Source organism: Teleopsis dalmanni, chromosome 2 (assembly GCF_002237135.1).
Source record: "Teleopsis dalmanni isolate 2A chromosome 2, ASM223713v2, whole genome shotgun sequence".
NCBI lineage: Eukaryota > Metazoa > Arthropoda > Insecta > Diptera > Diopsidae > Teleopsis > Teleopsis dalmanni.
Window position 1 is genome coordinate 144,379,220 of NC_051847.1, and position 15,757 is coordinate 144,394,976.

The 15,757-nt window shown below is 25.9% G+C and overlaps 1 protein-coding gene across 1 annotated transcript; it reads left to right on the forward strand.

Moving 5' to 3' along the window:
• The first annotated feature begins 4,606 nt into the window (after window positions 1-4,606).
• Window positions 4,607-4,906, forward strand: LOC119673877. Its single transcript, XM_038084973.1, has one exon. The coding sequence runs from the start codon at window positions 4,634-4,636 to the stop codon at window positions 4,904-4,906; it is 273 nt and encodes a 90-aa protein (XP_037940901.1). The 5' UTR covers window positions 4,607-4,633.
• Window positions 4,907-15,757: the final 10,851 nt, after the last annotated feature.

The following is a 15,757-nucleotide window of genomic DNA, read 5'->3' on the forward strand; positions in this document are numbered from 1 at the left end:
CTCTTAAGGGAAGCCTCTTTTTCTAAACCAAATGTTTAATTTCTTTTTCTTATGTTGCTTCTTTGTGCAAATGCCAGTCGTTGGTAGCGTGGTTTAAAGTAATAAAATAACTTCCAATGCTACTCTTAACGATTATATTGAGCTTGATAATGAAATTTGTACTTCAAACTTTCCTACAGATGACGATATTATCTGCTCAAAAAGTATCCGGATTTTGTTGTTTGTTAACTACTCCTTAAGTAATAGACCTTTTTCAAAAATTTTATTTTGTTATGTTGGTACACCCTTTCTTGACATATGGTACAAATTTGAGCGCCATCTGTCAATTAATTTGTTTACAGCAGCTGTTAATGTGAGACTACCTTAAGTGCATTTAGCGATATTTACTATGGAAAATTCTTGTTGTACGCGATTTTTTGACCAAATACGGCACCACTGTCATCGCTCAGGCACCATATTTGCCAGATCTGGCGCCGTGCGACTTTTTCCTGTTCAAGAAACTCAAATTGCCCCTTCTAAGCGCAACGGAAAGTAATGATGAACCCTCAGTAGATAAAATTGTTCATCGGCCTTCCAAGCATGAAGTAGAATACTCATTCAAAGTTCTGAATTTATATTTGTAAACGAATGTTATTACAACTGATCACTATAAGGCATTAAAAAAAATGGAATATCCCAAATCCCAAACACTAATTTCTAGTTATTTCACTTCACTATAACTTCTATGCTGTATTTAATTTTAATTAAATAAACCAATATCTTAATATATAATTCAGAAATAAAAAAAAAATAAGAAATTCTCTAACTTGAAGTCTCCATAAGTTGAACCTATTCTTTGCAAAATTGGACTTCGTTTGACTGTATATATATCTTTTCGTATCTATATATCTATTTCAAATCTATTTCTATATCAAAGAATGCTCGAATATAATATGGTCCTCGGTCATTTTCGTGCGATATAGTTGAAATTCAAAATCCTTGAATATTCGATGAGTTCGAATAATATTTTGAGGAATAATATTTTATAATTTTTCTCAAGTAACACCGTATAATAAAATTATAAATTGTAATATTGTTTTAATTTTACATTTACTATGTTCACATATATTAATTATTAAATATTTTATATTTATAATAAAAACAATAAAAATTTACAAATAATTTTTTTTTTGTATCTTTTCAGGTTTGTTGCAAAAACTTTTTTCAAAATATTAACGTTTATATTCTAAACTATTTACAATACACATATATACATTAAAAAAACACATCTACTATAGCTTCCATACTAGCACTCATACAAACACTTTTTTTAGTAAATAATTCAAATATTTAACAATTTAACATTACACAAACAATAACTCAGATAACAGCTTAGCATTTATATACTGTATATTTTATATATAAGCCCTGCAAAATAGTTAAATAATATAAATAAAAAAAATTAATTAAATTAATCAAAATAGTTTTCCGTTTGTTTTTCTACTGCTTTTTGCCTAGTAAAGCAGTAAAGCAATGTAAATATTTTTTATTAGTCGTTTTAGCTTCTCACACTATAAATGTTATATTTAATAGTAAAATAAACTATTAAAAAATAAATCATAATTTAAATGGAACTTGAAAAAAATCTATTTGCTGTGATATAAGATATTTGTATCTTATTCTAAACTTTTATTTTATTTTATTTTGTAATAAAAAATATGTGTACTTTTTTAATAAATAAAATTGGTGTTTAAAAAAAGCGGAATTGGATATGAAATCATTCGAGAAAAATGTGCGTTTTCAAAAATAAATCTAACAATAAATCTATTTTTTATGCTTCACTTTTTTTAATTTTATATTTTTTTAATTTTCTATCTTTGCATCAATAATTAATTTTTTTCCTAAACCTTCTTAATATGCTAAAAATATGAGACTTTTTTAAATTAATTCCTTATGAACTGCCAACACAAAGCGTGAAATAACGTTAATAATACAAAGTTAATAGTTATTTTTATTGAATTATGTACATAAGCTAATAAAAGTAATGCATGTCACTCTGATCTGAATTATATTTATAATTTTTATAATTCAAGTAACTAAGATAAATCATAAACAGAGTAAATAAGATTACCTTATTACAATAGTGTTGCCACATAAAAAGAGTTTAAAATTATTACCCGTATGATTAAATGATAATAAAGTTAAAAATGCAGCTGACTAAGACCCTCTAAAAAATAGGTTCGTTGCAACTACATCGTGTATGTGCTGAACGGTGATGAAGAAGATGTGAAGCACTTTATTCATAAATGCAAAAACAAATGATTGAGAGGAATATTTGATCTTCTAGTTAGGATTCCTAAATGATTATAGTTTGTCAGTATACCTATACCAGTATACAATTTTTTCCTATTTAAAAAGGAGTAACATGTATACCTATGTTGCTGAACCCTACCACGCCCATGTCTTTCAGATATTTTGAATGCGTTCTTTGGTACACTGTTTCAGTAACTAATTGCCTGTGCTATTGCATGTAATATCTCTGCAATTAAAACCGTGTTATATGTAATTTAAACGAAACTCTTTGATATAACCTATTAATTTGGTTACAGTTAATGTATTTGTGTGCATTTTACAGATTATACACACATACAGAGCAAGCTATAACTTCCATAACAACAAAAATAGCTAGTTGGATACAACTCTCTGTAAGTGATAACACCAAATAGTTACCGTAATGTTATTAAGCCTAATATAAGAGTTAACCAGTTTAATATATACTTATTAAAGTTGTTATTGAAATTCACATAGATTATGTGAAACTAATTTACATGACCGCAAAGTTCGCATAGACCTATTGGTTTCTATCTATCTATATTGGTTTCTATCTATACCAGATTAGTAGATTTTGTAGTGGTTTTTTTTTGCGAATCTAAGCAGTGCTGGAAATTCTATCCCTAAGAAAGATTTTTTAAAGATTTTGTTAAAGTGTCTTCCATTGTAGCAGAATTTAAATCCGGACCCAATAATAATTATAATTACTGCGCTCGCACCATGCTATAACGGCGTTTAAGTTTCATATATGTATTTTAAAATAATGTTTTGTTTAAAAATAATAATTTATAAATAATTGCAGTAATACAAGTAGTCCAAATATATCATATGCCATGCAAATAGAGTGATATAATTGTAAAAATATTACAGTAGACATTCACTAGTAAAAACTGCTTGTTTTTCAGGTAAGACAAATTTCCAAAAATGTTTTAATTTTTTCCAAATTAATTCAAGAAATTTATGTATCCTTTATTTTGTTTAATAATGATAAAACTCTTATTGTAGAGTAATATAATTTTTGTTTATAGCAATCCGCCATGTTTATTGTTTTAGATTAGTTTTTGCCCAATGATCAGGTGCTTAGAAGGAACCAAGTCACTTCATTTGGAGCATTTTTTAAAATTTTTTTATTTTTAACAGTCAAAGGAGAAGAAATAAGGAGTGTGTTGAGATCTTGCTTTCAGTTTTTTTTCGTATGCTATAAAAAAAATCTTTCTGAAATTAGAACCACGAATAAGCCATCCTTACTAAATCTGTTTAAGAAAATTATAAGTAAATTTTAAGTTTTTTATTTGAAATTACTTATTTATTTGTTATGTACAAATATATAATGCTGAGTTGTTATATTTTCTCAACGAACTAAGCGTTGTTTAGATATTCCAGTTTCAATCCGTTTTACTTTTGAATGTTAACGCGTTCCTAATATTAACATAATTCATAGCTTTAAGTCCATCTCAGTCTTAATAAAGTTTCTGCATTAAAAATTTTTTAACCGCTTTAATATTAACAAAAGTTAAAAATAACTCTTTAGTTTTCGTTAAAATTATTTATCTTTAATTAGTTTTACGAGTACTTATTTCACACTTTGTGTTGACATTGTTTTAAAATTATCTACGTTTTGGATTTTAAAATTATTTTATATAAAAACTTATTTCAACTATTTTGTAATCTTGTTATGAATTCTGTTCTTTAATTACTTTAGATACTACGGTATCATTAAAAGAATAAAACTAATTGCTTGCTATATATTTATTAATAAAATTTTTACAAATATTTTAAATAAATAATAAGTTACTTTTATTATGAGATAAGATCCTATGCACTTTTTTCCAACACTTATTCTTCAAGATACACTAACATAACAAATATATATTATTAATTTAAAATTGCAATATCCAAAAACCTAAGTGTCGCTATTTTTATTAAAATCTATTTTTTCCACTTATCTTTTTTTAACAATTTCTTTATCTCCAATTATCAAGATTGTTTGCTGGAATGTGCATAAAATAATGTGAAATATGCAAGAAAAACTATTTTTTCTAAAGCCTGATTATATTTTAATTTACGTTTAAAAAATCGCTTAAATTTATGTGATTGGCTAAAATATATCCAATTATATATATATTTAATTAAAAAATTTTATAACTATATATTAAAAATTATTTTGGTGCAAAATTTTAAAACTTTTATTTGGCTTTAATTGTTTCCTAAACAAATAACTATAAAAATATAATAAATACAACATTTTTACAAATATAATTTCGAAAAATATTAATTATTTAAATAAATATATATACAATAACAATAATAAATATAATACAAAATGTCACGTGAAAATTCGCCACGCCACAGTATACGACGTCGAGACCAAACGCATAATCATCAACAACCACCCATAATGGAACATGCGGAACGTGGAAATGCAGCAAATGCTGGTGGGGCTCATTCCAGTTCCGCTTCAAATATAACCACAGCCATTTCTGAAGATGGCGAAAATCCAATTTTGCCACCATTAAGCGGATCGGGACCAAGTAGGCAACGTTCATTGCGTGATCGCTTAAAGGATGGCATAACAGGAAGTTTTTCATGGCAGTAAGTTCATAATAAAAATTTTATTTTTATTTAATTGATCATTTTTATTATTATTCGATTTTAGTAATTTTTATTAAAATTTGTTTACGTTTTACTTTGTAGTTAAAGTTTTTTGGATTAAAATTTAGTGAAACAAAGTTAAGCGCGTAATGCTAACAGTAGCTAATATATAGTATTAGAAAAAAATACTTTCACTTAGCAATAAAATATATATTTATTTTTATACTTTTATAAACACCCTAGCAAAATTTATTCTATTGTATTTTTATTCAATTAAATAAGCACCAAACTGTTAATTACAGCACTGAGCACTGTAAGATTACATTAGATGCCACTGCAAAGCATGGAAATTATTAACACTTTTTATCAAAAACATAGAAATATTTCTATGTTTTCCCTTTTCATATAAGAAGCAGTGATTTAACTAAAATATGAGTATGTATAATTATTTTTTTTTTAAACTATTTCAATAATTGCTATATATTTATATTTATAAGTATTCCTGGTAGATCAATTTTTTATGCATTTCTATCAATATAGCCAATATAGCCAATAATGGGATTAATGGTTTATAGTATTCAGAAATGAATATATATTTTTTTTCGACTCTAATTTGCGATGGAAATTAATTTCATATGTATCCTGTTAAACGTAATTAGATATATACGTAAGAATCGCAGAGGGGCTTTGAAATTTCTAATCCGGTATATTTTCTATTTGTTAACCGAACATTTATTAGTTTAAGTGACTAATAATTGTCTTATTTCAGTTTTGTTTTTATATATTGCGATAGTTCGAAGTAATTAAAGACAAAAAAATTAAAAAGAAAAAATTTTAAAAATATTGTTTACATATTATATATTGTAGATTACTATATAATAGCAATTATCCCATTGTAATGTATTTGTAGGGTACATATACTGTATTTGGTCCATTAAAACCTTTTTTTTAAAACCAGTTCCAATGTTTTTGGCCAAAACTCACGTATGTTTAATATATATTTTATATATATATTTTTATTTATTTATATATATATATTTTATATAGCGTTTATAATACAGGGAATCAGTTTTAATAAAATATTATTTTGTTTTTTATGAGACTGATTTAAAATTTCATTATCTATATAAATTATAATAGATTCTCCATATTATATATATTAATAAAATGATTTGCAAAGTGCTAACCTAAATTAACGTATTTCTTCAAGCCCGCTATATACTTTTGTTTGCTATTAAGATCTATTGGGTATTATAATTAATAATTTGTTATTATTATTAAAGATGATTATTTAGAAGAGATAAATTATTAATTAAAAGATCTAAGATAGATCTCTTAAGTCTTCGCACATTCTCAACTCCATCCAGCTTAGTCTAATGTGATTCCTTTCCTTCTTTCAAGATATTTAGAATTTAAATGTAAAATTTCATCATATATGCTGGATCATGATCATGATAAATACAATTCTTACTCACAAGCCAGTGAGTAACCAATTGTATAATTTGTCAAATTTTTTAGATAAAAATCATTGTATTTTTATAGATTAAACTAGAATGGTAACAACTGCATTGTGTATTTTTAGATTAGTGCTATAGTAGCTTTATATGTTAAGCAATATTTTGGCAGTATAAAGCAATACGATTTTTTGTGTGTAATTAGTTATCTATCATGTAAATTCACAATTTAGTAATAAAATAAGTATATTTATTAATAACTTATTAATTTTAATTTTTTTTTTAATATCATTACACTTTGCTGTGATGACTACCTAGTCGTTACATTTTTTTTCAAAAACTTTTAGATTAATAAAATTTGCAGTAAAGCATTTATTGGATGCATTTTTTTTAAATTATTTTACAACAATAAATATATTTTATTTATTATTATTATAAAATACCAAATTTCTTTCATATTTGATATATTTTCATAAATTATTATAGTGGTAATGAAACATGGGTAAGTTATAAACTAATGAATGATATATACACATGTATAAAATATCTTCTATGGCAAAATTTAATTAAAAACTTTCAGTTATATTTACAATATTTTATTTAAAATATAATATAGTAATGTGGTTAACTTTAACGAGCAAAGTTATTCTTAAAATACAAGACAATCTGATTCATGGTTGATAACTTGAATAACTCTAAACTAACTTTAAGTTTTATTAAAATATATTTATTTTCCGTTGCCAAAAATTCTTTAAAAATGAAAGTTTTATTTAAAATACTTACAATTTAAAGTAATAAGCTCGGTAATCGAGTAATATGGTAACATTGTAAAGTGCCAACAACAAAATACGTGTACTCAAAATATAACTTGTTACTGCTATGCTCTGTTAATATTTTATTCCGTTACCAATTTTATCACGCGTGATCGTGAAAACCCCAAGTAATTACAAAGTACAATTTAATAAGTTTGAAACGTAGAAAAAAAACGAAAAACCATTTTTTTTAACTATTTTATTAAACGATTTTAATATTGTATTTAAAAAAATATTAAATAATCATTATAAGATGTTTATAAAAATAAAATGCATCTCTAATTTGTTTTGCTCTATGCATATAATATATTAATTTCTCACAGTCCCCTTATTTTTCATTCCTATTATATAAAGATAAATAATAGAGAAAATTGTATTAGAAATAGCAGTATTAAAGACTTTTATTAATTTTTTTTTAATGTCATACTTGTATTAATAAAAAATGTTTTTCTTTAACATTAAGTTAAATTTTTTTTATATTCGTAATATTTTACAACTATTTATACCTACTAAATATTAAAATTTATTATAATTTAATTTATTTTTGAATTTTTTTTATTATTATTAATTTCTTTCTATGTCGCTTATATTTGATAACTATTTACATTTAGGTATTTATTGTAGGAATTTATTATAATTTAATTAATTATTATTTTATTATTACTAGTATTTTTAATTTTTTTTTGTATTCTTAATATTTTATAAATATTTACATTTGATAAGTATCAGAATTTATTATAATTTAATTTATTATTATTTTATTATTACCAGTATTTAAAATTTTTTTTTGTTCTTAATATTTTATAAATATTTACATATATTAAGTATCAGAATTTATTATAATTTAATTTATTATTAATTTATTTTATTATTATTAAATTCTCTTTATGTTGCTAATATTTATAACTTTTTACATCTGTTAAATTATAAAATTTATTTTTTGTAATGTATTATTGGAAGACCTAAGATATGTAATTTCTTACGTCTTTGCAAATCCTTAATTAAATCTTACTTAACCATAGCTAATACTATAATATAATAACTCATTCTTTCAAAACATTTACAACTAAAAAATATAGATCTTTACGTGTACAATTGTTAGTGACAAACCTGTGACAATGCGGAGATTATTTAAGTGTTTTAAGCTATATCAAACATCTATTTTTGATGTGTTCAGTTTAATATTACTATAGCGTTGATTAAAAAAACTAAGTAGTTCTGTAATATTGATTATTAAAGAGATTTTAAAACATTTTTTTTAAAACTATTGTTTCAGTATTTAGTGCCTTTTTAATTTTCTGACAAAATCAGTTTTTGACTGAATAAGTGAATTTCTGAAAATAAGCTGCCTTACTTAACTACTTCAAAAAGTTAATATTTCAGCTAAAATTCACTAACAAAATTGTTTATAAAAATATTTAGACAAAGCACAAATGTTCTTTCACGTGCCTTTCAGTTTACATACAAAATTAAATACTTCATCCACTCTACTTCAGATTTCTTCCTACTTCAGTCTTCGCCATCTCACACCTTGGAATTCATAGTGAAGTCCTTGGAGTCAAGTGGCCTTTAGACAGCCTTTAGACATCAACGCGCGTTGACAAACACACGAAGTCTTCTCTCTCCATTACACATTAAATTTACCAACAATTTTTTAAACACGCCTCCAGCAAACAATGCAAAATTTGTGCACTCATCAGTATTAAAGCAATCGCTGAAGTGTCGACAGCGGCTGCTATGCGTAATTTCCTTACGAAAAATGATGACATTTAATTTATAATTTTAATTTATATATTTATATTTATTTTTATGATTTCAATTTATATATTTATTTTTATATATATTATATTTTATATAATTTAATTTTTTTTTTTGGTATTTTTTAATAACAAATTTTCCGTAGGTGCACAATGCAATTAATATTTAAAACAAAATTTTTATTGTAATTTAATGTTTGGTTATTTTTTTTTAGCCCAAGGTTATTAATATTTTAATTCTTCTTAATAACATGTTTTGGAAATTAAAAAATTTTACCTAGGTAGAAAATACAAATATTTAAAATAAAAGATACAATTCATTCATATTTGCAAACCATCGCATGCTAACGACAAATCATGCGTGCATTTAAACGATGCTTACCCTTCCACTTCTCAAAATAAATAAAATTTTGCATGCCGACCAAATCCGACTGTATATGCAAAAACACGAGCGTGGTTGAAGAAATATCAAAATGTTTTGATTTTCGTCAAAGCATTTCTTAAAATTTCAAATGTTACTATTACACAAACAAATTTCGCATTTCACAAAGTAGGAGAAAAGTAGAAGAAAAAAATTCTCATGTGAGAGCGATTTTTTAGTATATTTGTTATTTTATCTGGGGCGTGTTTAAAAAATGTTTAAAAAATTGTTTGTGTAATGGCAAGCGCGCGTTGACAACGAACGTTGCTGTCTAATGGCCCTTCAGATAAATTTACAAAGCAAAAAGTTGCTTTGCAAAATTTATGTTTTCTGTTAACACTTTTTTAAGGTTTTATGACCGAAAAGTATATTAAAAAATAAATAAAAAAATATATAAAAGAGTGTGTAAAGATAAATTACATTACAATAAATAACTTAAAAATTAATAAGAAAAGACATAGGAGAGGCACGTTTAAAACAACCGGGTTCACCTATAACGTTTACCCAACTAGCAAAGCAGGAAGAAACAATAAACTCTGGGGTTTTGTTTTTGTTGTGGCCATTAGTGTTTGTTGCTGGCAAAAGCTGCGGATATACAATAATTTTTAAAAGTTTGGCATAAAAAAATGTTTCTTAACATGACCGAAATAAAAACGTTAATTTGGGCAGTGTGTTGTGCGGTCACATAATTTCAACCATTTTAACCAGAGTTCAGGTTGGCAAAGTTAACTGTTTGTGTGCCAGTTAAAAGTGAAGGCGCGAGCAGGTCTAAATCAGTGTCAGTGAACTTTTCTTTAAATGCTTGTACTTTATTTGGCAGTCAGCATTAATTTTTTCCTCTCGTTTGACTTGCAGCAGTTTCAGATATTCAGATATAAAGGCAACAGCATCAGGTGGAAGAAGTCATGGTCAGCTTCACGCTCGATTTTTTGTTTTTTTTAATTTTTTTTTTTTTTTTTGGCACAAAGTATAAAGGCATTGTAATTTATGTTTCATTATTTTAATTTTATTATAAATTTTTATCAAACGGGTCAAGAAGGTTCAATGGATAAATACTTTTTACCATTTTTTAAGTGAAAACATAAGTCTTTATGAAAAATTGTTTAAAGTTAATTTTGTATTTGACATTTAAACGAAAAACAAACTTTTTTTAAGATATAGAATAATTAAATTAAGTTGTTCTTTATGTAAGCAAAAGAATATAATATTAATTTTACGTTTATGACAACTTATTAAGTTGTTAGTTTTAACCTACTGACTGATTTCTGCAGACAATAATGTAACCTCCGCCAGACTCAATGGTTCTGGTCGCAAAAATTGTTTTTGTTATTTTATTTTTTTGATTTTTATTCATGTTTATTAAAAATAGTTTTCTTTTAAGATAATTTTAATATTTTATTATAAATTTTTGCTAAATGAGTTAAGAAGGTTCCATGTGTTTACAATTTATTTATCTTTTTACAATTTATTTAAGTAAAAACATGACATTATTTTGTATTTGACAATTAAACAAAAATTAAAAGTGTTAATAAATTTTATTATTTTAAGAACAAACCTCCTTCAGATGTAAAACTGTTGGAGATTTAAGTATCTATAAAAAACATTTTGCATTTTCAGTGTTAAATATATGCGAACTTATTGGAATTAAAAAATTAAGTTTATTTCAAAGTTACAGGGATTCCAATAGCAAAGAAAAGATAAGGACAAAAATTTATTTAATTTATTGAAATTTGGCTTACCATAGAACGCTGTTTTGAGTATTGCTAAGTACTCATTAACAGTAGAATTTCTTAGTTAGTTTATAGTCTGTACTTAATTTGTTTGGATTGAAGTGCCAGACTTTGAACTTGTGCCTATCAAATTAGAAGCAATGACTAGTCGTGTTTTCCCACAAATAGACAAGGTTGCACAAACTTTCAATGCTTAAGTTACAGGTTTTTTTTGTCACTTTTTTATTTAATTAGTGACACTAACCAAAACACTTATCGATTGGGACTACCTTTAATATATCGGTTGATTAGGTTTGAATTGTTTAGAGTAGACATTCATAAATAAAAAAGAATTTTGTTTTTAGGGTAAATATTTTAATTTTGGGGTCTTTTCTCATAAAAAAATAAAAATTAATTCAAGGATGTTATTTATACAAAATGTTTTTTAAATAATTACAATAAATCTTTGTTTTTTATATAACAATTAGTAATTGTCATTTCAGATTAGAAACCATCCACTTCTTTTGCACTATTTCTTTAAGTTATTAACGGTTTAAAAATTTACAAAAGTAAAAATAACGCTTTCTAGTTTCCAGTTCAAAAATGCTCTTTGCCAAAGTATTTCAAATAAATTTATATTAGATGGGCGATCCAAAGGGCATCCTTTTAGACCTATTGACCTATTTTGTGACCATATAATTAAAACACTCAGAGGTTTAAAACCACTATATACCCTTAACAAAACTTGAAATTCTATTTTGTGGGTGGTCTTGCAATTGACCAAGAACCTCAAAAGGGAGGCCACTAGAGCAGTAAATAACGCCGTACATGTACTGAGGAGATGAGACGCTTTTCATTGTTCTCTCCTTAACTACGACAGATATAATTGAAAGAGGGATTCTTCTAATATGGTTTTCTTATCTGCAATGACCTGTGAGTAAACCTACCACAAGACTGATATCTCTACGTGGCATCTCAATGAGAGTATTGGATTTCTTTCAATACTTTTTTTCAAAAATTTTGAATTCGGAACTACAAGTTTTAATTTCAAAATATTGTATGCGTGACAAAATAAGGCTCTTATATTTAAAGTTCGAATATCTAAGATATTATAATGTATGTATGTACAATTACAGTGGAGTTAGTTGAATACTGAATATATGTGTGAGAAGTGGACACTTCCAATATCAGATTTAAAATACTTATTAAATGTAGTTGAAAAATTTTATTAAGCACTACAATTTGATTTTCAGTTTACTGTGTTCTAATAAAGCTTGCTTATTATAACCTTCATAAATATATTTTTCACTATCAACATGAACACAATGTACATGATATGCTGTTCTAACAGTTACCTAGATTAATTGACAATTTTTTATATTCTTTTGTTTAGTAATCCTCGTATAGCTTTGATCCCAAAAGATTACTATCCGTCATACCGCTGCAAAAGCCCATTGAGTATAAACAATTTTAATCAAAGTTTTTAATGTTTCTACCACAATTACATTTATTTATCACATTGTAATTAATCTTGTTTTTATTAAAAATTTTATATATTACAGAATTAATATCTAAATTGCGCTACCTTTTCCGTATCAATATATGAATACGCGATATAAATATTGATGCACAACGTTGCGTTGATAAATTTACTTTACTTGCTTTAAATTGTCTCGTTTCCTTAAAACTTTCACTGAAATGCTGTGCCTTAAGCCGGTTCCATTAAGGTTTCTGTTATTATTATTGATGGTGTTTTTGTTTGTGGCTTTGATATTAATGCTGCCTAAGTAATTCAACCTTGAAATATCTTTTAACCAACACGTCGACATACACACTCTTAGTCAAGCATTCTGAAACCTACGAACAAACACTTCTGGAAACCGAAACGACTCTCAGGCATAAAAATTTGCAATATTTTTTCATAAACAAAACGTTTTATCTGTAATGTTACGCCAGCAGATTGCAGGGACCGCTGCTGCTGTTGCTGCTGCCACAAAACGTCAATGCAACCGCATATTAATGCTGTACAGATACAGATACATAACTGTGTAGAGAAATATGGCTACGCATATATTGTGGTACCCACTGCTATACTAAAACCAGTAGTTACTGGCATAGTTCTGCCCTTGAAGCCCTTTTTTCGTTAACCTTGATCATGTATTTTTGCGTTTTTTTTGTGCATTGCCACAAAATTATATGCTGCGGTTATGCAGGCAGACAGAAGTGCTTCATTTGTAAGTCAAAATGCCTTTTAAAACTGAACTTGTCGTTCCAACTGCACTTGTGATTGTAGTTGTTGGATGCTGTATTATGGAACTGTTAGCTGTTTGTTGGAAAGCTGGAACTTATGGCTTTGTTATGCGAAGGCTTTTATGGTTAACAAGTTCATAGCACAGAACAACGGAAATCATTTAATCAACAGGCTTAAATGCGAACTTGCCTCTCATAAGTTGAACTAAACTATTTAATATGAAATTTTTGATTTTTAATTTTGTGAAAATCCTTATTTCAAGGACTTACATTTTGCATATTGAGTACAGTTGAGTAGAGGATTAGTTTTTTTTAGAAACTTGCAATTTAAGGACAAACATGAAGGAGAATTCGATAATCTTATCTGGAAGTTAATACGTTAAAAATAACATAAATGGATTTAAATTAAATGTTTCAAAAAATAAAATTTTATCTGGACTTTCTGAATAGTTACGTAGAAGTTGAAATTACGAACTAGTATTTTTTAACTTACCTACACTCAGAAAAATATGCTCTAACCAAATATTAATTAAATTAACCTATTAATTTTGAGAAGATATAAAAACCAACATGTAGTGTGGTTGAATCAATATGTGTTGAGCAAGAATATTTTAACCTAAGCTTAAACTAACATATATAAATTAATTTTTATTTATAATTAGGTTCAAACAAGTCTTTTTTACATAAACTTTTTTCAAAGTTTGCTGAATTAATTTTTTTGAAATTTCTTTTTTTCACCTAAGGCTTGTTACAGATTTTTTGTTCAAATTTTAATAAAAACTTTCGCATTCATATGGTGATCTTTTAAGCTTTTATTTTTCACAAATTATTATTGCTTAATAACTAAAAGTTTTTATTTGATTTTTTTCTAATCTTTTTTTTTTAAATTTATACACAAGCGAATTTATATTTATTTTACAATTGTATTTTTACTATACATCTTTATTAATCTTAATTTAATTATGTAAAACAGTCCAAACTCACAATGACAGTAAATCTATTTTTTACTATGCAAAATTGTATGATTTACCATTTATGTGATCACTTTCCTTATCTTTTTTCTACAACCCGTTCTTTCTCCAAACTAAAAGTAACTAGGCATAGTTAGCACCTTACATGATGAGACTGGCATCTCAACTTCATTAGCTGTTAACTTATACAAGGAAAAGTGCATCGAAGAGGTTTTATCGTTTAGCCGAGGAAACTGTAGAACATTAATTGGTCAATTTTACAGAACAGGAGCACATGCCTGAGGTTACTGTTGTACCCTTAATACAATTCGCAAGTAATAAGATAGAAATAAGATTCTGATCTGGTATCGCAAAGTACCTTAATGGTCTACGCGTGGCCTTTTTGGCCCGTCAGCCTATAACCTAGTTAAAATCTTATCAAAATGATAAACTATGATCATAAAAAAGAGGTTAAAAAACACAAATATTTCAATTTCTTAATATTTTAAAATAACATATATGAGAATATTAAAAGTTGTTTTTCTGCATATTCTTACGAAACTAATGCGTAAAAGTAATCATTTGTATTTCTGGGTATTGTAAAGGGAAAGTAATAATACATATCTTCCGACCTTCTTATGGCGACTTAGCTTTTATTCTCTTTAGTCACACCATAGAAACAGTTTAGAAATCAAACTTAAAAATATAAAGGTGTAAAAATTTTTAACTAATTCTTACCAATCTTCTTTCACTTTCTTAAATAATTAATTTTAGTCACTACTATGCTTACCTTTTAAATATATAGTAAATTATTGAATACTCTATATTAGTGTTCTCTGAGTAACTCACGCTCCGAAGAGAAGAGATTAATATTGGATTTTTACGACTACAGGTGAGTTTAATCAAAACCTTAACATAGATGAAGTTTATCTCAATTATTATTATACTCCAATAAAGTTATTACGTATCAGCACGGTTGGCACTTGAAGATTTTTGTCTGTACGAATATTGGATCCAAAATGCACCATTTCTGTAAAAAAAAAGTCAAATTTTTTCTATTGTCTTTTAATAAAAAAAAAACACAATATATATATAAAATGTGCAGAAGATATAGAACAGCACAAGTCTTTTTATCCATAACAATTTTATTATTTAAATAAGAGGAATAGTTTTGTATCTGTAAATATATAGTTGTATCTATAAATAATTTTAATTGAATAATATAATAATATGTCCAATAAAGTTGCCGCTTCAAAAAAGTACCATTTTCTAAAAACGAGTATCAGAGAATACCATACGAAAAAAAGTATCGATTTTGGTACTAAAGTACCACATGTGGCAACAGTGCATATTATCATTAAAATATCATTAAAATAGTTAAAGATTTTTTTATTTTTATAGGAATTTTTAATTTTCCGATATATCAATAATTTAGAGAAATCGATATTGAAGACATAATAAGTTTATTTAAGTTAGTTTATGACACATTTTTTTGTTAGATC

What these genes read in the sequence shown, in the direction of transcription:
- LOC119673877 (XM_038084973.1), top strand. Translation starts at nt 4,634, where the DNA reads ATGTCACGTGAAAATTCGCCACGCCACAGTATACGACGTCGAGACCAA.